The sequence below is a fragment of the Haliotis rufescens genome, unplaced genomic scaffold (genome assembly GCF_023055435.1).
Source record: "Haliotis rufescens isolate VD_foot unplaced genomic scaffold, xgHalRufe1.0.p SCAF_13, whole genome shotgun sequence".
Classification (NCBI taxonomy): Eukaryota; Metazoa; Mollusca; class Gastropoda; order Lepetellida; family Haliotidae; genus Haliotis; species Haliotis rufescens.
In genome coordinates this window covers 5,466,025-5,487,209 of record NW_025963813.1, presented here as the reverse complement: position 1 = coordinate 5,487,209, position 21,185 = coordinate 5,466,025, and the positions used below count along the sequence as shown (strand labels likewise).

At 42.3% G+C, this 21,185-nt stretch overlaps 6 protein-coding genes across 6 annotated transcripts; all 6 read left to right on the top strand.

The window, feature by feature from the left end:
- The first annotated feature begins 3,765 nt into the window (after nt 1-3,765).
- On the top strand, nt 3,766-4,532 carry LOC125378775 (glycine-rich protein DOT1-like). Its single transcript, XM_048394735.1, has 2 exons — nt 3,766-3,831; nt 4,062-4,532. The coding sequence occupies exons 1-2, from the start codon at nt 3,795-3,797 to the stop codon at nt 4,430-4,432; spliced, it is 408 nt and encodes a 135-aa protein (XP_048250692.1). The 5' UTR covers nt 3,766-3,794; the 3' UTR covers nt 4,433-4,532.
- A 2,315-nt stretch (nt 4,533-6,847) lies between these two features.
- LOC125378774 lies at nt 6,848-7,674 on the top strand. The gene is made up of 2 exons (XM_048394734.1): nt 6,848-6,919; nt 7,150-7,674. Exon 2 carries the CDS (start codon nt 7,177-7,179, stop codon nt 7,654-7,656), a length of 480 nt encoding a protein of 159 aa, XP_048250691.1. The 5' UTR covers nt 6,848-6,919; nt 7,150-7,176; the 3' UTR covers nt 7,657-7,674.
- Nucleotides 7,675-9,935: 2,261 nt separating this feature from the next.
- On the top strand, nt 9,936-11,873 carry LOC125378840. The gene is made up of 3 exons (XM_048394806.1): nt 9,936-10,007; nt 10,238-10,771; nt 11,802-11,873. Exons 2-3 carry the CDS (start codon nt 10,265-10,267, stop codon nt 11,871-11,873), a joined length of 579 nt encoding a protein of 192 aa, XP_048250763.1. The 5' UTR covers nt 9,936-10,007; nt 10,238-10,264.
- A 1,150-nt stretch (nt 11,874-13,023) lies between these two features.
- On the top strand, nt 13,024-14,154 carry LOC124129108. The gene is made up of 3 exons (XM_048394805.1): nt 13,024-13,095; nt 13,326-13,821; nt 14,099-14,154. The coding sequence occupies exons 2-3, from the start codon at nt 13,353-13,355 to the stop codon at nt 14,152-14,154; spliced, it is 525 nt and encodes a 174-aa protein (XP_048250762.1). The 5' UTR covers nt 13,024-13,095; nt 13,326-13,352.
- Nucleotides 14,155-16,111: 1,957 nt separating this feature from the next.
- LOC125378839 lies at nt 16,112-17,242 on the top strand. The gene is made up of 3 exons (XM_048394804.1): nt 16,112-16,183; nt 16,414-16,909; nt 17,187-17,242. Exons 2-3 carry the CDS (start codon nt 16,441-16,443, stop codon nt 17,240-17,242), a joined length of 525 nt encoding a protein of 174 aa, XP_048250761.1. The 5' UTR covers nt 16,112-16,183; nt 16,414-16,440.
- Nucleotides 17,243-19,199: 1,957 nt separating this feature from the next.
- Nucleotides 19,200-20,330, top strand: LOC124129955. Its single transcript, XM_046493311.2, has 3 exons — nt 19,200-19,271; nt 19,502-19,997; nt 20,275-20,330. Exons 2-3 carry the CDS (start codon nt 19,529-19,531, stop codon nt 20,328-20,330), a joined length of 525 nt encoding a protein of 174 aa, XP_046349267.2. The 5' UTR covers nt 19,200-19,271; nt 19,502-19,528.
- The last annotated feature ends 855 nt before the right edge of the window (nt 20,331-21,185 follow it).

Sequence of the window (21,185 nt, the reverse complement as noted above, 5' to 3'; positions counted from 1 at the left end):
GCTTTGAGATTATAAAAGTAGGAATTCAAACTTTGAAAATATATCTCAAACTTGAACATTTCCCTCTTCACATCAAGTTTCATTATGAAGAAAGGAATAATGACCTTCCCATAACATTTTGCTTTAAAACACGCATTTGACATAGGTTGATAAACCTCCTGGACCCATAGTAATGGCAGCCTACTAGACTCAATACATGCACTCAACGAAATACTGGAGTTCAACATTTGTCATTCATTTATAAATTCTCTCTCCATTCATTTTTTTTCTCACTAATCATCTGTAGCTTGAAATTGCATTGGATGAACAGTTAAATCTATCATGCTTCCCAGCAGTGAGCTAGCCACTGGGTGCCAGGTTAGGTCACAAATACACAGCTTGATTTTTATAATTATGCAGGAAGATATGCATAAAATAGAGAGGCAGGTGACACCGTCCCATGTGATATTACATAATAAAGATTCACTCTTCACGCTCTCAGGGTGTAAAAAGTCGCTTGGAATTTTCTTTTCGAAAATCTTCCAATGAGGGCATTTACATTCAACATCCTGATTTCCTGAACCACAAGTATATAAGGTGTGGTGAATCACAATAGCGACATTCAAATCGTTTATTCTCAAGTGGATAAACGTAACTGGCAGGATGCGCCTTCTTAATGTTGCAGTTGTTGTAGTCTTGGGTACGTTTGCCTTATCTTATCCGAATTCGCATTCCCAAGCTTTCTAATAATCAACTTTATGAGCTATTGCTGAGTTTTAAATGGCTTTACGATAATACTGACAACGTTATGATCAGGATAGTTTCTACCATGATGTAAACATTTATTAGGATTGGTAGACGGATTTTGTATGTATGCATCCTGTCATCTATGACCACTTATGCATTGTTTTTTCTTCACATTCTTTACAGTCTTCCTTGGCTCCGTCCTTGGTGGCCATGGTGGTGGTGGTCATGGAGGTGGAGGCCACGGTGGTGGTCATGGAGGCGGCGGCCATGGAGGAGGTCATGGTGGTGGTCACGGAGGTGGTCATGGAGGTGGTCACGGAGGTGGCAAAGGACACGGAGGAGGTGGCCACGGAGGTGGCAAAGGACACGGAGGAGGTGGCCACGGAGGTGGCAAAGGACACGGAGGAGGCGGCCATGGAGGTGGCGGCCACGGTGGCGGCAAAGGAGGTCATGGCGGAGGACACGGAGGTGGCGGCCATGGAGGAGGTCATGGAGGAGGTCACGGTGGAGGTCATGGAGGAGGCCACGGTGGCGGTCACGGAGGTGGCCATGGAGGTGGTGGTCATGGAGGCGGACACCACGGTTAAAACATTCAAGTATCATCATATTCACATCAAATGCTGGACATTTGATATCATGTTTGTCGATTCCACTCGCCATGCTGCATCGACCAAAGCTGTATATTCCTCAACGAGCACAAATAAAACTGCCATGTATATTGTAATTTTCTCTTGGCTTATATTTTCTTCAAGTACAACCAAATTCAAGATAGTATCAGCCACAGTAAACCACGGTCATAACGAACTCAAAGGGACCACATATTTTAGTTCGTTATAACCGTAGTTCATTATAAGCACATATACAGGATATATGTAGCAAAAGTCCGGGACCTAAGGGCAATACTTTATATCCGTCAGTTCGTTATAAGCGTGTTCGTTATAAAAGTAGTTAATTGTAGTTCCACTGCTTACGTTTCAATGTCCTTCACAGTGATTGTCACATTAGAATCATTGTCCACAAAGGTCCTGAAGCTCGAAGGCAGATGAGTAAACCTATAAACATGTTGAACCAAGCAAGTGGACAATTTCTGTCCGAAAATGCGGAAAGTGGACAATTTCTGTCCGAAAATGCACGGAGTCCCCTTTTAGTATCATACTGTCATTACGGCCTCTAAACGCCCACCTACTTTATAATTACAGCCGTGCGAATGTTCAAACTAAAACAGTGACACGTGTGACTCAATGCACCCATGGGGTGATGATAACATTAAGGCCTTATAAGGTAGAGAAGATGTCTAAGAAAACAACAAGATTTCTAGAAAAGCCTACACAAAAAAACAAGTCCAAATTTGTTTGTTCTTTTCAAGAATCCAGCGCAATATGAATCTTCAAGGAAGCAGATTCCCTCTCAGATGGCCTCAGACCACAGTTACGTCCCTTAAGTTTTACCATGACCCGGAAGGTAAAGAGGAGAACGTAGTGCTCTGTTCGATGGTTTGTTGAGTCTGGGCCAGATATGTTTTGCTTGACATGAGATTCGACATTGTATTCTCTTGATAATTTGTTTTGATCCCAAATGAGTACATGATATTGACTCCAGCTTTCCATGATTTGACCCCCAGTTTAAAGGTCGATCTGTGTGTTTAGGCTCGATACTTCCACTGACCATTGTTGACAGTGGTTATTTGGAAATCGAGCTGCTGGACCCAGGCTGGTAGTTTGCGGTGTAAGTTGTAAGTGACAGGTTAGTCATGCAACAGAAGAACAGCCTATGAACGATATTAATTAATGTGGGTTGACATGTCACTGCAGATAGCAAAGAAGGAAAATCATTGTGCTTTGAGGCCAGATGAATGTTCAACTCCGGTGGTGGAGTTTTGTTGATGGGTGTGGGCAGGTAGGGCTGGAAGGGGGTCATACATGGGTCATAGATCGTTAGTTGTACCACCACCACCGCATACATGTTCCTGGGGAAATAGTGGTTACATCAGGTATTCGTCTGATGGATTAGTATATCATGTCCACATGTGATGTGGAGAGCTGAGATTTTACGACAATCTATAAAAATATGGTTTGGGCCAGTTACCAAGTTAAATGTGGCCCGGACTTTCACACTCAAACACAGACCCAGTTCCAGACCACAACGCAGACACACACTCTAACACTAACTCACAGTTACACCCTGCTCGTTTGTTTTTTATCCGTACGCCTACTAAGGACGGTTTAGCCAAGACAAAGCTGTGTCTACTTCCGGGTTCATATCATGATAAATATTGATATTATCAGTTCTTTTGAAAATAAGATGAAGTTCGTTTTCATTAAAGCAGTTTGGATATTTTTGGTAATTGTTGCGCTACCTGAACGGCAATTTAAGATTTGCTAGTTACAGAAAAAGAAGAAGTTTGTTTTATTATAGAAGATAATGTGGCTTTGAGATTATAAAAGTAGGAATTCAAACTTTGAAAATATATCTCAAACTTGAACATTTCCCTCTTCACATCAAGTTTCATTATGAAGAAAGGAATAATGACCTTCCCATAACATTTTGCTTTAAAACACGCATTTGACATAGGTTGATAAACCTCCTGGACCCATAGTAATGGTAGCCTACTAGACTCAATACATGCACTCAACGAAATACTGGAGTTCAACATTTGTCATTCATTTATAAATTCTCTCTCCATTCATTTTTTTTCTCACTAATCATCTGTAGCTTGAAATTGCATTGGATGAACAGTTAAATCTATCGTGCTTCCCAGCAGTGAGCTAGCCACTGGGTGCCAGGTTAGGTCACAAATACACAGCTTGATTTTTATAATTATGCAGGAAGATATGCATAAAATAGAGAGGCAGGTGACACCGTCCCATGTGATATTACATAATAAAGATTCACTCTTCACGCTCTCAGGGTGTAAAAAGTCGCTTGGAATTTTCTTTTCGAAAATCTTCCAATGAGGGCATTTACATTCAACATCCTGATTTCCTGAACCACAAGTATATAAGGTGTGGTGAATCACAATAGCGACATTCAAATCGTTTATTCTCAAGTGGATAAACGTAACTGGCAGGATGCGCCTTCTTAATGTTGCAGTTGTTGTAGTCTTGGGTACGTTTGCCTTATCTGATGCGAATTCGCATTCCCAAGCTTTCTAATAATCAACTTTATGAGCTATTGCTGAGTTTTAAATGGCTTTACGATAATACTGACAACGTTATGATCAGGATAGTTTCTACCATGATGTAAACATTTATTAGGATTGGTAGACGGATTTTGTATGTATGCATCCTGTCATCTATGACCACTTATGCATTGTTTTTTCTTCACATTCTTTACAGTCTTCCTTGGCTCCGTCCTTGGTGGCCATGGTGGTGGTGGTCATGGAGGTGGAGGCCACGGTGGTGGTCATGGAGGCGGCGGCCATGGAGGAGGTCATGGTGGTGGTCACGGAGGTGGTCATGGAGGTGGTCACGGAGGTGGCAAAGGACACGGAGGAGGTGGCCACGGAGGTGGCAAAGGACACGGAGGAGGCGGCCATGGAGGTGGCGGCCACGGTGGCGGCAAAGGAGGTCATGGCGGAGGACACGGAGGTGGCGGCCATGGAGGAGGTCATGGAGGAGGTCACGGTGGAGGTCATGGAGGAGGCCACGGTGGCGGTCACGGAGGTGGCCATGGAGGTGGTGGTCATGGAGGCGGACACCACGGTTAAACATTCAAGTATCATCATATTCACATCAAATGCTGGACATTTGATATCATGTTTGTCGATTCCACTCGCCATGCTGCATCGACCAAAGCTGTATATTCCTCAACGGGCACAAATAAAACTGCCATGTATATTGTAATTTTCTCTTGGCTTATATTTTCTTCAAGTACAACCAAATTCAAGATAGTATCAGCCACAGTAAACCACGGTCATAACGAACTCAAAGGGACCACATATTTTAGTTCGTTATAACCGTAGTTCATTATAAGCACATATACAGGATATATGTAGCAAAAGTCCGGGACCTAAGGGCAATACTTTATATCCGTCAGTTCGTTATAAGCGTGTTCGTTATAAAAGTAGTTAATTGTAGTTCCACTGCTTACTTTTCAATGTCCTTCACAGTGATTGTCACATTAGAATCATTGTCCACAAAGGTCCTGAAGCTCGAAGGCAGATGAGTAAACCTATAAACATGTTGAACCAAGCAAGTGGACAATTTCTGTCCGAAAATGCACGGAGTCCCCTTTTAGTATCATACTGTCATTACGGCCTCTAAACGCCCACCTACTTTATAATTACAGCCGTGCGAAAGTTCAAACTAAAAAAGTGACACGTGTGACTCAGTGCACCCATGGGGTGATGATAACATTAAGGCCTTATAAGGTAGAGCAGATGTCCAATAAAACAACAAGATTTCTAGAAAAGCCCACACAAAAAAACAAGTCCAAATTTGTTTGTTCTTTTCAAGAATCCAGCGCAATATGAATCTTCAAGGAAGCAGATTCCCTCTCAGATGGCCTCAGACCACAGTTACGTCCCTTAAGTTTTACCATGATCCGGAAGGTAAAGAGGAGAATGTAGTGCTCTGTTCGATGGTTTGTTGAGTCTGGGCCAGATATGTTTTGCTTGACATGAGATTCGACATTGTATTTTCTTGATAATTTGTTTTGATCCCAAATGAGTACATGATATTGACTCCAGCTTTCCATGATTTGACCCCCAGTTTAAAGGTCGATCTGTGTGTTTAGGCTCGATACTTCCACTGACCATTGTTGACAGTGGTTACTTGGAAATCGAGCTGCTGGACCCAGGCTGGTAGTTTGCGGTGTAAGTTATAAGTGACAGGTTAGTCATGCAACAGAAGAACAGCCTATGAACGATATTAATTAATGTGGGTTGACATGTCACTGCAGATAGCAAAGAAGGAAAATCATTGTGCTTTGAGGCCAGATGAATGTTCAACTCCGGTGGTGGAGTTTTGTTGATGGGTGTGGGCAGGTAAGGCTGGAAGGGGGTCATACATGGGTCATAGATCGTTAGTTGTACCACCACCACCGCATACATGTTCCTGGGGAAATAGTGGTTACATCAGGTATTCGTCTGATGGATTAGTATATCATGTCCACATGTGATGTGGAGAGCTGAGATTTTACGACAATCTATAAAAATATGGTTTGGGCCAGTTACCAAGTTAAATGTGGCCCGGACTTTCACACTCAAACACAGACCCAGTTCCAGACCACAACGCAGACACACACTCTAACACTAACTCACAGTTACACCCTGCTCGTTTGTTTTTTATCCGTACGCCTACTAAGGACGGTTTAGCCAAGACAAAGCTGTGTCTACTTCCGGGTTCATATCATGATAAATATTGATATTATCAGTTCTTTTGAAAATAAGATGAAGTTCGTTTTCATTAAAGCAGTTTGGATATTTTTGGTAATTGTTGCGCTACCTGAACGGCAATTTAAGATTTGCTAGTTACAGAAAAAGAAGAAGTTTGTTTTATTAAAGAAGATAATGTGGCTTTGAGATTATAAAAGTAGGAATTCAAACTTTGAAAATATATCTCAAACTTGAACATTTCCCTCTTCACATCAAGTTTCATTATGAAGAAAAGAATAATGACCTTCCCATAACATTTTGCTTTAAAACACGCATTTGACATAGGTTGATAAATCTCCTGGACCCATAGTAATGGTAGCCTACTAGACTCAATACATGCACTCAACGAAATACTGGAGTTCAACATTTGTCATTCATTTATAAATTCTCTCTCCATTCATTTTTTTTCTCACTATTCATCTGTAGCTTGAAATTGCATTGGATGAACAGTTAAATCTATCATGCTTCCCAGCAGTGAGCTAGCCACTGGGTGCCAGGTTAGGTCACAAATACTCAGCTTGATTTTTATAATTATGCAGGAAGATATGCATAAAATAGAGAGGCAGGTGACACCGTCCCATGTGATATTACATAATAAAGATTCACTCTTCACGCTCTCAGGGTGTAAAAAGTCGCTTGGAATTTTCTTTTCGAAAATCTTCCAATGAGGGCATTTACATTCAACATCCTGATTTCCTGAACCACAAGTATATAAGGTGTGGTGAATCACAATAGCGACATTCAAATCGTTTATTCTCAAGTGGATAAACGTAACTGGCAGGATGCGCCTTCTTAATGTTGCAGTTGTTGTAGTCTTGGGTACGTTTGCCTTATCTGATGCGAATTCGCATTCCCAAGCTTTCTAATAATCAACTTTATGAGCTATTGCTGAGTTTTAAATGGCTTTACGATAATACTGACAACGTTATGATCAGGATAGTTTCTACCATGATGTAAACATTTATTAGGATTGGTAGACGGATTTTGTATGTATGCATCCTGTCATCTATGACCACTTATGCATTGTTTTTTCTTCACATTCTTTACAGTCTTCCTTGGCTCCGTCCTTGGTGGCCATGGTGGTGGTGGTCATGGAGGTGGAGGCCACGGTGGTGGTCATGGAGGCGGCGGCCATGGAGGAGGTCATGGTGGTGGTCACGGAGGTGGTCATGGAGGTGGTCACGGAGGTGGCAAAGGACACGGAGGAGGTGGCCACGGAGGTGGCAAAGGACACGGAGGAGGCGGCCATGGAGGTGGCGGCCACGGTGGCGGCAAAGGAGGTCATGGCGGAGGACACGGAGGTGGCGGCCATGGAGGAGGTCATGGAGGAGGTCACGGTGGAGGTCATGGAGGAGGCCACGGTGGCGGTCACGGAGGTGGCCATGGAGGTGGTGGTCATGGAGGCGGACACCACGGTTAAACATTCAAGTATCATCATATTCACATCAAATGCTGGACATTTGATATCATGTTTGTCGATTCCACTCGCCATGCTGCATCGACCAAAGCTGTATATTCCTCAACGAGCACAAATAAAACTGCCATGTATATTGTAATTTTCTCTTGGCTTATATTTTCTTCAAGTACAACCAAATTCAAGATAGTATCAGCCACAGTAAACCACGGTCATAACGAACTCAAAGGGACCACATATTTTAGTTCGTTATAACCGTAGTTCATTATAAGCACATATACAGGATATATGTAGCAAAAGTCCGGGACCTAAGGGCAATACTTTATATCCGTCAGTTCGTTATAAGCGTGTTCGTTATAAAAGTAGTTAATTGTAGTTCCACTGCTTACGTTTCAATGTCCTTCACAGTGATTGTCACATTAGAATCATTGTCCACAAAGGTCCTGAAGCTCGAAGGCAGATGAGTAAACCTATAAACATGTTGAACCAAGCAAGTGGACAATTTCTGTCCGAAAATGCACGGAGTCCCCTTTTAGTATCATACTGTCATTACGGCCTCTAAACGCCCACCTACTTTATAATTACAGCCGTGCGAAAGTTCAAACTAAAAAAGTGACACGTGTGACTCAGTGCACCCATGGGGTGATGATAACATTAAGGCCTTATAAGGTAGAGCAGATGTCCAATAAAACAACAAGATTTCTAGAAAAGCCCACACAAAAAAACAAGTCCAAATTTGTTTGTTCTTTTCAAGAATCCAGCGCAATATGAATCTTCAAGGAAGCAGATTCCCTCTCAGATGGCCTCAGACCACAGTTACGTCCCTTAAGTTTTACCATGATCCGGAAGGTAAAGAGGAGAATGTAGTGCTCTGTTCGATGGTTTGTTGAGTCTGGGCCAGATATGTTTTGCTTGACATGAGATTCGACATTGTATTTTCTTGATAATTTGTTTTGATCCCAAATGAGTACATGATATTGACTCCAGCTTTCCATGATTTGACCCCCAGTTTAAAGGTCGATCTGTGTGTTTAGGCTCGATACTTCCACTGACCATTGTTGACAGTGGTTATTTGGAAATCGAGCTGCTGGACCCAGGCTGGTAGTTTGCGGTGTAAGTTATAAGTGACAGGTTAGTCATGCAACAGAAGAACAGCCTATGAACGATATTAATTAATGTGGGTTGACATGTCACTGCAGATAGCAAAGAAGGAAAATCATTGTGCTTTGAGGCCAGATGAATGTTCAACTCCGGTGGTGGAGTTTTGTTGATGGGTGTGGGCAGGTAAGGCTGGAAGGGGGTCATACATGGGTCATAGATCGTTAGTTGTACCACCACCACCGCATACATGTTCCTGGGGAAATAGTGGTTACATCAGGTATTCGTCTGATGGATTAGTATATCATGTCCACATGTGATGTGGAGAGCTGAGATTTTACGACAATCTATAAAAATATGGTTTGGGCCAGTTACCAAGTTAAATGTGGCCCGGACTTTCACACTCAAACACAGACCCAGTTCCAGACCACAACGCAGACACACACTCTAACACTAACTCACAGTTACACCCTGCTCGTTTGTTTTTTATCCGTACGCCTACTAAGGACGGTTTAGCCAAGACAAAGCTGTGTCTACTTCCGGGTTCATATCATGATAAATATTGATATTATCAGTTCTTTTGAAAATAAGATGAAGTTCGTTTTCATTAAAGCAGTTTGGATATTTTTGGTAATTGTTGCGCTACCTGAACGGCAATTTAAGATTTGCTAGTTACAGAAAAAGAAGAAGTTTGTTTTATTAAAGAAGATAATGTGGCTTTGAGATTATAAAAGTAGGAATTCAAACTTTGAAAATATATCTCAAACTTGAACATTTCCCTCTTCACATCAAGTTTCATTATGAAGAAAAGAATAATGACCTTCCCATAACATTTTGCTTTAAAACACGCATTTGACATAGGTTGATAAACCTCCTGGACCCATAGTAATGGTAGCCTACTAGACTCAATACATGCACTCAACGAAATACTGGAGTTCAACATTTGTCATTCATTTATAAATTCTCTCTCCATTCATTTTTTCTCTCACTATTCATCTGTAGCTTGAAATTGCATTGGATGAACAGTTAAATCTATCATGCTTCCCAGCAGTGAGCTAGCCACTGGGTGCCAGGTTAGGTCACAAATACTCAGCTTGATTTTTATAATTATGCAGGAAGATATGCATAAAATAGAGAGGCAGGTGACACCGTCCCATGTGATATTACATAATAAAGATTCACTCTTCACGCTCTCAGGGTGTAAAAAGTCGCTTGGAATTTTCTTTTCGAAAATCTTCCAATGAGGGCATTTACATTCAACATCCTGATTTCCTGAACCACAAGTATATAAGGTGTGGTGAATCACAATAGCGACATTCAAATCGTTTATTCTCAAGTGGATAAACGTAACTGGCAGGATGCGCCTTCTTAATGTTGCAGTTGTTGTAGTCTTGGGTACGTTTGCCTTATCTGATGCGAATTCGCATTCCCAAGCTTTCTAATAATCAACTTTATGAGCTATTGCTGAGTTTTAAATGGCTTTACGATAATACTGACAACGTTATGATCAGGATAGTTTCTACCATGATGTAAACATTTATTAGGATTGGTAGACGGATTTTGTATGTATGCATCCTGTCATCTATGACCACTTATGCATTGTTTTTTCTTCACATTCTTTACAGTCTTCCTTGGCTCCGTCCTTGGTGGCCATGGTGGTGGTGGTCATGGAGGTGGAGGCCACGGTGGTGGTCATGGAGGCGGCGGCCATGGAGGAGGTCATGGTGGTGGTCACGGAGGTGGTCATGGAGGTGGTCACGGAGGTGGCAAAGGACACGGAGGAGGTGGCCACGGAGGTGGCAAAGGACACGGAGGAGGCGGCCATGGAGGTGGCGGCCACGGTGGCGGCAAAGGAGGTCATGGCGGAGGACACGGAGGTGGCGGCCATGGAGGAGGTCATGGAGGAGGTCACGGTGGAGGTCATGGAGGAGGCCACGGTGGCGGTCACGGAGGTGGCCATGGAGGTGGTGGTCATGGAGGCGGACACCACGGTTAAACATTCAAGTATCATCATATTCACATCAAATGCTGGACATTTGATATCATGTTTGTCGATTCCACTCGCCATGCTGCATCGACCAAAGCTGTATATTCCTCAACGAGCACAAATAAAACTGCCATGTATATTGTACTTTTCTCTTGGCTTATATTTTCTTCAAGTACAACCAAATTCAAGATAGTATCAGCCACAGTAAACCACGGTCATAACGAACTCAAAGGGACCACATATTTTAGTTTGTTATAACCGTAGTTCATTATAAGCACATATACAGGATATATGTAGCAAAAGTCCGGGACCTAAGGGCAATACTTTATATCCGTCAGTTCGTTATAAGCGTGTTCGTTATAAAAGTAGTTAATTGTAGTTCCACTGCTTACGTTTCAATGTCCTTCACAGTGATTGTCACATTAGAATCATTGTCCACAAAGGTCCTGAAGCTCGAAGGCAGATGAGTAAACCTATAAACATGTTGAACCAAGCAAGTGGACAATTTCTGTCCGAAAATGCACGGAGTCCCCTTTTAGTATCATACTGTCATTACGGCCTCTAAACGCCCACCTACTTTATAATTACAGCCGTGCGAAAGTTCAAACTAAAAAAGTGACACGTGTGACTCAGTGCACCCATGGGGTGATGATAACATTAAGGCCTTATAAGGTAGAGCAGATGTCCAATAAAACAACAAGATTTCTAGAAAAGCCCACACAAAAAAACAAGTCCAAATTTGTTTGTTCTTTTCAAGAATCCAGCGCAATATGAATCTTCAAGGAAGCAGATTCCCTCTCAGATGGCCTCAGACCACAGTTACGTCCCTTAAGTTTTACCATGACCCGGAAGGTAAAGAGGAGAATGTAGTGCTCTGTTCGGTGGTTTGTTGAGTCTGGGCCAGATATGTTTTGCTTGACATGAGATTCGACATTGTATTCTCTTGATAATTTGTTTTGATCCCAAATGAGTACATGATATTGACTCCAGCTTTCCATGATTTGACCCCCAGTTTAAAGGTCGATCTGTGTGTTTAGGCTCGATACTTCCACTGACCATTGTTGACAGTGGTTATTTGGAAATCGAGCTGCTGGACCCAGGCTGGTAGTTTGCGGTGTAAGTTGTAAGTGACAGGTTAGTCATGCAACAGAAGAACAGCCTATGAACGATATTAATTAATGTGGGTTGACATGTCACTGCAGATAGCAAAGAAGGAAAATCATTGTGCTTTGAGGCCAGATGAATGTTCAACTCCGGTGGTGGAGTTTTGTTGATGGGTGTGGGCAGGTAAGGCTGGAAGGGGGTCATACATGGGTCATAGATCGTTAGTTGTACCACCACCACCGCATACATGTTCCTGGGGAAATAGTGGTTACATCAGGTATTCGTCTGATGGATTAGTATATCATGTCCACATGTGATGTGGAGAGCTGAGATTTTACGACAATCTATAAAAATATGGTTTGGGCCAGTTACCAAGTTAAATGTGGCCCGGACTTTCACACTCAAACACAGACCCAGTTCCAGACCACAACGCAGACACACACTCTAACACTAACTCACAGTTACACCCTGCTCGTTTGTTTTTTATCCGTACGCCTACTAAGGACGGTTTAGCCAAGACAAAGCTGTGTCTACTTCCGGGTTCATATCATGATAAATATTGATATTATCAGTTCTTTTGAAAATAAGATGAAGTTCGTTTTCATTAAAGCAGTTTGGATATTTTTGGTAATTGTTGCGCTACCTGAACGGCAATTTAAGATTTGCTAGTTACAGAAAAAGAAGAAGTTTGTTTTATTATAGAAGATAATGTGGCTTTGAGATTATAAAAGTAGGAATTCAAACTTTGAAAATATATCTCAAACTTGAACATTTCCCTCTTCACATCAAGTTTCATTATGAAGAAAGGAATAATGACCTTCCCATAACATTTTGCTTTAAAACACGCATTTGACATAGGTTGATAAACCTCCTGGACCCATAGTAATGGTAGCCTACTAGACTCAATACATGCACTCAACGAAATACTGGAGTTCAACATTTGTCATTCATTTATAAATTCTCTCTCCATTCATTTTTTTTCTCACTATTCATCTGTAGCTTGAAATTGCATTGGATGAACAGTTAAATCTATCATGCTTCCCAGCAGTGAGCTAGCCACTGGGTGCCAGGTTAGGTCACAAATACACAGCTTGATTTTTATAATTATGCAGGAAGATATGCATAAAATAGAGAGGCAGGTGACACCGTCCCATGTGATATTACATAATAAAGATTCACTCTTCACGCTCTCAGGGTGTAAAAAGTCGCTTGGAATTTTCTTTTCGAAAATCTTCCAATGAGGGCATTTACATTCAACATCCTGATTTCCTGAACCACAAGTATATAAGGTGTGGTGAATCACAATAGCGACATTCAAATCGTTTATTCTCAAGTGGATAAACGTAACTGGCAGGATGCGCCTTCTTAATGTTGCAGTTGTTGTAGTCTTGGGTACGTTTGCCTTATCTGATGCGAATTCGCATTCCCAAGCTTTCTAATAATCAACTTTATGAGCTATTGCTGAGTTTTAAATGGCTTTACGATAATACTGACAACGTTATGATCAGGATAGTTTCTACCATGATGTAAACATTTATTAGGATTGGTAGACGGATTTTGTATGTATGCATCCTGTCATCTATGACCACTTATGCATTGTTTTTTCTTCACATTCTTTACAGTCTTCCTTGGCTCCGTCCTTGGTGGCCATGGTGGTGGTGGTCATGGAGGTGGAGGCCACGGTGGTGGTCATGGAGGCGGCGGCCATGGAGGAGGTCATGGTGGTGGTCACGGAGGTGGTCATGGAGGTGGTCACGGAGGTGGCAAAGGACACGGAGGAGGTGGCCACGGTGGTGGCAAAGGACACGGAGGAGGCGGCCATGGAGGTGGCGGCCACGGTGGCGGCAAAGGAGGTCATGGCGGAGGACACGGAGGTGGCGGCCATGGAGGAGGTCATGGAGGAGGTCACGGTGGAGGTCATGGAGGAGGCCACGGTGGCGGTCACGGAGGTGGCCATGGAGGTGGTGGTCATGGAGGCGGACACCACGGTTAAACATTCAAGTATCATCATATTCACATCAAATGCTGGACATTTGATATCATGTTTGTCGATTCCACTCGCCATGCTGCATCGACCAAAGCTGTATATTCCTCAACGAGCAAAAATAAAACTGCCATGTATATTGTACTTTTCTCTTGGCTTATATTTTCTTCAAGTACAACCAAATTCAAGATAGTATCAGCCACAGTAAACCACGGTCATAACGAACTCAAAGAGACCACATATTTTAGTTCGTTATAACCGTAGTTCATTATAAGCACATATACAGGATATATGTAGCAAAAGTCCGGGACCTAAGGGCAATACTTTATATCCGTCAGTTCGTTATAAGCGTGTTCGTTATAAAAGTAGTTAATTGTAGTTCCACTGCTTACGTTTCAATGTCCTTCACAGTGATTGTCACATTAGAATCATTGTCCACAAAGGTCCTGAAGCTCGAAGGCAGATGAGTAAACCTATAAACATGTTGAACCAAGCAAGTGGACAATTTCTGTCCGAAAATGCACGGAGTCCCCTTTTAGTATCATACTGTCATTACGGCCTCTAAACGCCCACCTACTTTATAATTACAGCCGTGCGAAAGTTCAAACTAAAAAAGTGACACGTGTGACTCAGTGCACCCATGGGGTGATGATAACATTAAGGCCTTATAAGGTAGAGCAGATGTCCAATAAAACAACAAGATTTCTAGAAAAGCCCACACAAAAAAACAAGTCCAAATTTGTTTGTTCTTTTCAAGAATCCAGCGCAATATGAATCTTCAAGGAAGCAGATTCCCTCTCAGATGGCCTCAGACCACAGTTACGTCCCTTAAGTTTTACCATGACCCGGAAGGTAAAGAGGAGAATGTAGTGCTCTGTTCGGTGGTTTGTTGAGTCTGGGCCAGATATGTTTTGCTTGACATGAGATTCGACATTGTATTCTCTTGATAATTTGTTTTGATCCCAAATGAGTACATGATATTGACTCCAGCTTTCCATGATTTGACCCCCAGTTTAAAGGTCGATCTGTGTGTTTAGGCTCGATACTTCCACTGACCATTGTTGACAGTGGTTATTTGGAAATCGAGCTGCTGGACCCAGGCTGGTAGTTTGCGGTGTAAGTTGTAAGTGACAGGTTAGTCATGCAACAGAAGAACAGCCTATGAACGATATTAATTAATGTGGGTTGACATGTCACTGCAGATAGCAAAGAAGGAAAATCATTGTGCTTTGAGGCCAGATGAATGTTCAACTCCGGTGGTGGAGTTTTGTTGATGGGTGTGGGCAGGTAAGGCTGGAAGGGGGTCATACATGGGTCATAGATCGTTAGTTGTACCACCACCACCGCATACATGTTCCTGGGGAAATAGTGGTTACATCAGGTATTCGTCTGATGGATTAGTATATCATGTCCACATGTGATGTGGAGAGCTGAGATTTTACGACAATCTATAAAAATATGGTTTGGGCCAGTTACCAAGTTAAATGTGGCCCGGACTTTCACACTCAAACACAGACCCAGTTCCAGACCACAACGCAGACACACACTCTAACACTAACTCACAGTTACACCCTGCTCGTTTGTTTTTTATCCGTACGCCTACTAAGGACGGTTTAGCCAAGACAAAGCTGTGTCTACTTCCGGGTTCATATCATGATAAATATTGATATTATCAGTTCTTTTGAAAATAAGATGAAGTTCGTTTTCATTAAAGCAGTTTGGATATTTTTGGTAATTGTTGCGCTACCTGAACGGCAATTTAAGATTTGCTAGTTACAGAAAAAGAAGAAGTTTGTTTTATTATAGAAGATAATGTGGCTTTGAGATTATAAAAGTAGGAATGCAAACTTTGAAAATATATCTCAAACTTGAACATTTCCCTCTTCACATCAAGTTTCATTATGAAGAAAGGAATAATGACCTTCCCATAACATTTTGCTTTAAAACACGCATTTGACATAGGTTGATAAACCTCCTGGACCCATAGTAATGGTAGCCTACTAGACTCAATACATGCACTCAACGAAATACTGGAGTTCAACATTTGTCATTCATTTATAAATTCTCTCTCCATTCATTTTTTTTCTCACTATTCATCTGTAGCTTGAAATTGCATTGGATGAACAGTTAAATCTATCATGCTTCCCAGCAGTGAGCTAGCCACTGGGTGCCAGGTTAGGTCACAAATACACAGCTTGATTTTTATAATTATGCAGGAAGATATGCATAAAATAGAGAGGCAGGTGACACCGTCCCATGTGATATTACATAATAAAGATTCACTCTTCACGCTCTCAGGGTGTAAAAAGTCGCTTGGAATTTTCTTTTCGAAAATCTTCCAATGAGGGCATTTACATTCAACATCCTGATTTCCTGAACCACAAGTATATAAGGTGTGGTGAATCACAATAGCGACATTCAAATCGTTTATTCTCAAGTGGATAAACGTAACTGGCAGGATGCGCCTTCTTAATGTTGCAGTTGTTGTAGTCTTGGGTACGTTTGCCTTATCTGATGCGAATTCGCATTCCCAAGCTTTCTAATAATCAACTTTATGAGCTATTGCTGAGTTTTAAATGGCTTTACGATAATACTGACAACGTTATGATCAGGATAGTTTCTACCATGATGTAAACATTTATTAGGATTGGTAGACGGATTTTGTATGTATGCATCCTGTCATCTATGACCACTTATGCATTGTTTTTTCTTCACATTCTTTACAGTCTTCCTTGGCTCCGTCCTTGGTGGCCATGGTGGTGGTGGTCATGGAGGTGGAGGCCACGGTGGTGGTCATGGAGGCGGCGGCCATGGAGGAGGTCATGGTGGTGGTCACGGAGGTGGTCATGGAGGTGGTCACGGAGGTGGCAAAGGACACGGAGGAGGTGGCCACGGTGGTGGCAAAGGACACGGAGGAGGCGGCCATGGAGGTGGCGGCCACGGTGGCGGCAAAGGAGGTCATGGCGGAGGACACGGAGGTGGCGGCCATGGAGGAGGTCATGGAGGAGGTCACGGTGGAGGTCATGGAGGAGGCCACGGTGGCGGTCACGGAGGTGGCCATGGAGGTGGTGGTCATGGAGGCGGACACCACGGTTAAACATTCAAGTATCATCATATTCACATCAAATGCTGGACATTTGATATCATGTTTGTCGATTCCACTCGCCATGCTGCATCGACCAAAGCTGTATATTCCTCAACGAGCAAAAATAAAACTGCCATGTATATTGTACTTTTCTCTTGGCTTATATTTTCTTCAAGTACAACCAAATTCAAGATAGTATCAGCCACAGTAAACCACGGTCATAACGAACTCAAAGAGACCACATATTTTAGTTCGTTATAACCGTAGTTCATTATAAGCACATATACAGGATATATGTAGCAAAAGTCCGGGACCTAAGGGCAATACTTTATATCCGTCAGTTCGTTATAAGCGTGTTCGTTATAAAAGTAGTTAATTGTAGTTCCACTGCTTACGTTTCAATGTCCTTCACAGTGATTGTCACATTAGAATCATTGTCCACAAAGGTCCTGAAGCTCGAAGGCAGATGAGTAAACCTATAAACATGTTGAACCAAGCAAGTGGACAATTTCTGTCCGAAAATGCACGGAGTCCCCTTTTAGTATCATACTGTCATTACGGCCTCTAAACGCCCACCTACTTTATAATTACAGCCGTGCGAAAGTTCAAACTAAAAAAGTGACACGTGTGACTCAGTGCACCCATGGGGTGATGATAACATTAAGGCCTTATAAGGTAGAGCAGATGTCCAATAAAACAACAAGATTTCTAGAAAAGCCCACACAAAAAAACAAGTCCAAATTTGTTTGTTCTTTTCAAGAATCCAGCGCAATATGAATCTTCAAGGAAGCAGATTCCCTCTCAGATGGCCTCAGACCACAGTTACGTCCCTTAAGTTTTACCATGATCCGGAAGGTAAAGAGGAGAATGTAGTGCTCTGTTCGATGGTTTGTTGAGTCTGGGCCAGATATGTTTTGCTTGACATGAAATTCGACATTGTATTTTCTTGATAATTTGTTTTGATCCCAAATGAGTACATGATATTGACTCCAGCTTTCCATGATTTGACCCCCAGTTTAAAGGTCGATCTGTGTGTTTAGGCTCGATACTTCTACTGACCATTGTTGACAGTGGTTACTTGGAAATCGAGCTGCTGGACCCAGGCTGGTAGTTTGCGGTGTAAGTTATAAGTGACAGGTTAGTCATGCAACAGAAGAACAGCCTATGAACGATATTAATTAATGTGGGTTGACATGTCACTGCAGATAGCAAAGAAGGAAAATCATTGTGCTTTGAGGCCAGATGAATGTTCAACTCCGGTGGTGGAGTTTTGTTGATGGGTGTGGGCAGGTAAGGCTGGAAGGGGGTCATACATGGGTCATAGATCGTTAGTTGTACCACCACCACCGCATACATGTTCCTGGGGAAATAGTGGTTACATCAGGTATTCGTCTGATGGATTAGTATATCATGTCCACATGTGATGTGGAGAGCTGAGATTTTACGACAATCTATAAAAATATGGTTTGGGCCAGTTACCAAGTTAAATGTGGCCCGGACTTTCACACTCAAACACAGACCCAGTTCCAGACCACAACGCAGACACACACTCTAACACTAACTCACAGTTACACCCTGCTCGTTTGTTTTTTATCCGTACGCCTACTAAGGACGGCTTAGCCAAGACAAAGCTGTGTCTACTTCCGGGTTCATATCATGATAAATATTGATATTATCAGTTCTTTTGAAAATAAGATGAAGTTCGTTTTCATTAAAGCAGTTTGGATATTTTTGGTAATTGTTGCGCTACCTGAACGGCAATTTAAGATTTGCTAGTTACAGAAAAAGAAGAAGTTTGTTTTATTATAGAAGATAATGTGGCTTTGAGATTATAAAAGTAGGAATTCAAACTTTGAAAATATATCTCAAACTTGAACATTTCCCTCTTCACATCAAGTTTCATTATGAAGAAAAGAATAATGACCTTCCCATAACATTTTGCTTTAAAACACGCATTTGACATAGGTTGATAAACCTCCTGGACCCATAGTAATGGTAGCCTACTAGACTCAATACATGCACTCAACGAAATACTGGAGTTCAACATTTGTCATTCATTTATAAATTCTCTCTCCATTCATTTTTTTTCTCACTATTCATCTGTAGCTTGAAATTGCATTGGATGAACAGTTAAATCTATCATGCTTCCCAGCAGTGAGCTAGCCCCTGGGTGCCAGGTTAGGTCACAAATACTCAGCTTGATTTTTATAATTATGCAGGAAGATATGCATAAAATAGAGAGGCAGGTGACACCGTCCCATGTGATATTACATAATAAAGATTCACTCTTCACGCTCTCAGGGTGTAAAAAGTCGCTTGGAATTTTCTTTTCGAAAATCTTCCAATGAGGGCATTTACATTCAACATCCTGATTTCCTGAACCACAAGTATATAAGGTGTGGTGAATCACAATAGCGACATTCAAATCGTTTATTCTCAAGTGGATAAACGTAACTGGCAGGATGCGCCTTCTTAATGTTGCAGTTGTTGTAGTCTTGGGTACGTTTGCCTTATCTGATGCGAATTCGCATTCCCAAGCTTTCTAATAATCAACTTTATGAGCTATTGCTGAGTTTTAAATGGCTTTACGATAATACTGACAACGTTATGATCAGGATAGTTTCTACCATGATGTAAACATTTATTAGGATTGGTAGACGGATTTTGTATGTATGCATCCTGTCATCTATGACCACTTATGCATTGTTTTTTCTTCACATTCTTTACAGTCTTCCTTGGCTCCGTCCTTGGTGGCCATGGTGGTGGTGGTCATGGAGGTGGAGGCCACGGTGGTGGTCATGGAGGCGGCGGCCATGGAGGAGGTCATGGTGGTGGTCACGGAGGTGGTCATGGAGGTGGTCACGGAGGTGGCAAAGGACACGGAGGAGGTGGCCACGGAGGTGGCAAAGGACACGGAGGAGGCGGCCATGGAGGTGGCGGCCACGGTGGCGGCAAAGGAGGTCATGGCGGAGGACACGGAGGTGGCGGCCATGGAGGAGGTCATGGAGGAGGTCACGGTGGAGGTCATGGAGGAGGCCACGGTGGCGGTCACGGAGGTGGCCATGGAGGTGGTGGTCATGGAGGCGGACACCACGGTTAAACATTCAAGTATCATCATATTCACATCAAATGCTGGACATTTGATATCATGTTTGTCGATTCCACTCGCCATGCTGCATCGACCAAAGCTGTATATTCCTCAACGAGCAAAAATAAAACTGCCATGTATATTGTACTTTTCTCTTGGCTTATATTTTCTTCAAGTACAACCAAATTCAAGATAGTATCAGCCACAGTAAACCACGGTCATAACGAACTCAAAGAGACCACATATTTTAGTTCGTTATAACCGTAGTTCATTATAAGCACATATACAGGATATATGTAGCAAAAGTCCGGGACCTAAGGGCAATACTTTATATCCGTCAGTTCGTTATAAGCGTGTTCGTTATAAAAGTAGTTAATTGTAGTTCCACTGCTTACGTTTCAATGTCCTTCACAGTGATTGTCACATTAGAATCATTGTCCACAAAGGTCCTGAAGCTCGAAGGCAGATGAGTAAACCTATAAACATGTTGAACCAAGCAAGTGGACAATTTCTGTCCGAAAATGCACGGAGTCCCCTTTTAGTATCATACTGTCATTACGGCCTCTGAACGCCCACCTACTTTATAATTACAGCCGTGCGAAAGTTCAAACTAAAAAAGTGACACGTGTGACTCAGTGCACCCATGGGGTGATGATAACATTAAGGCCTTATAAGGTAGAGCAGATGTCCAATAAAACAACAAGATTTCTAGAAAAGCCCACACAAAAAAACAAGTCCAAATTTGTTTGTTCTTTTCAAGAATCCAGCGCAATATGAATCTTCAAGGAAGCAGATTCCCTCTCAGATGGCCTCAGACCACAGTTACGTCCCTTAAGTTTTACCATGACCCGGAAGGTAAAGAGGAGAACGTGGTGCTCTGTTCGATGGTTTGTTGAGTCTGGGCCAGATATGTTTTGCTTGACATGAGATTCGACATTGTATTCTCTTGATAATTTGTTTTGATCCCAAATGAGTACATGATATTGACTCCAGCTTTCCATGATTTGACCCCCAGTTTAAAGGTCGATCTGTGTGTTTAGGCTCGATACTTCCACTGACCATTGTTGACAGTGGTTATTTGGAAATCGAGCTGCTGGACCCAGGCTGGTAGTTTGCGGTGTAAGTTGTAAGTGACAGGTTAGTCATGCAACAGAAGAACAGCCTATGAACGATATTAATTAATGTGGGTTGACATGTCACTGCAGATAGCAAAGAAGGAAAATCATTGTGCTTTGAGGCCAGATGAATGTTCAACTCCGGTGGTGGAGTTTTGTTGATGGGTGTGGGCAGGTAAGGCTGGAAGGGGGTCATACATGGGTCATAGA

Bases quoted from the DNA above. Each gene is read 5' to 3' on its own strand.
- LOC125378775 (XM_048394735.1), top strand. From the start codon at position 3,795: ATGCGCCTTCTTAATGTTGCAGTTGTTGTAGTCTTGG. The intron at 3,832-4,061 runs GTACGTTTGCCT...CATTCTTTACAG, and splicing joins TGCAGTTGTTGTAGTCTTGG to TCTTCCTTGGCTCCGTCCTT.
- LOC125378774 (XM_048394734.1), top strand. From the start codon at position 7,177: ATGGTGGTGGTGGTCATGGAGGTGGAGGCCACGGTGGTGGTCATGGAG.
- LOC125378840 (XM_048394806.1), top strand. From the start codon at position 10,265: ATGGTGGTGGTGGTCATGGAGGTGGAGGCCACGGTGGTGGTCATGGAG. The intron at 10,772-11,801 runs GTACAACCAAAT...ATGTCACTGCAG, and splicing joins TTGGCTTATATTTTCTTCAA to ATAGCAAAGAAGGAAAATCA.
- LOC124129108 (XM_048394805.1), top strand. From the start codon at position 13,353: ATGGTGGTGGTGGTCATGGAGGTGGAGGCCACGGTGGTGGTCATGGAG. The intron at 13,822-14,098 runs GTATATTGTACT...TGTCCTTCACAG, and splicing joins AGCAAAAATAAAACTGCCAT to TGATTGTCACATTAGAATCA.
- LOC125378839 (XM_048394804.1), top strand. From the start codon at position 16,441: ATGGTGGTGGTGGTCATGGAGGTGGAGGCCACGGTGGTGGTCATGGAG. The intron at 16,910-17,186 runs GTATATTGTACT...TGTCCTTCACAG, and splicing joins AGCAAAAATAAAACTGCCAT to TGATTGTCACATTAGAATCA.
- LOC124129955 (XM_046493311.2), top strand. From the start codon at position 19,529: ATGGTGGTGGTGGTCATGGAGGTGGAGGCCACGGTGGTGGTCATGGAG. The intron at 19,998-20,274 runs GTATATTGTACT...TGTCCTTCACAG, and splicing joins AGCAAAAATAAAACTGCCAT to TGATTGTCACATTAGAATCA.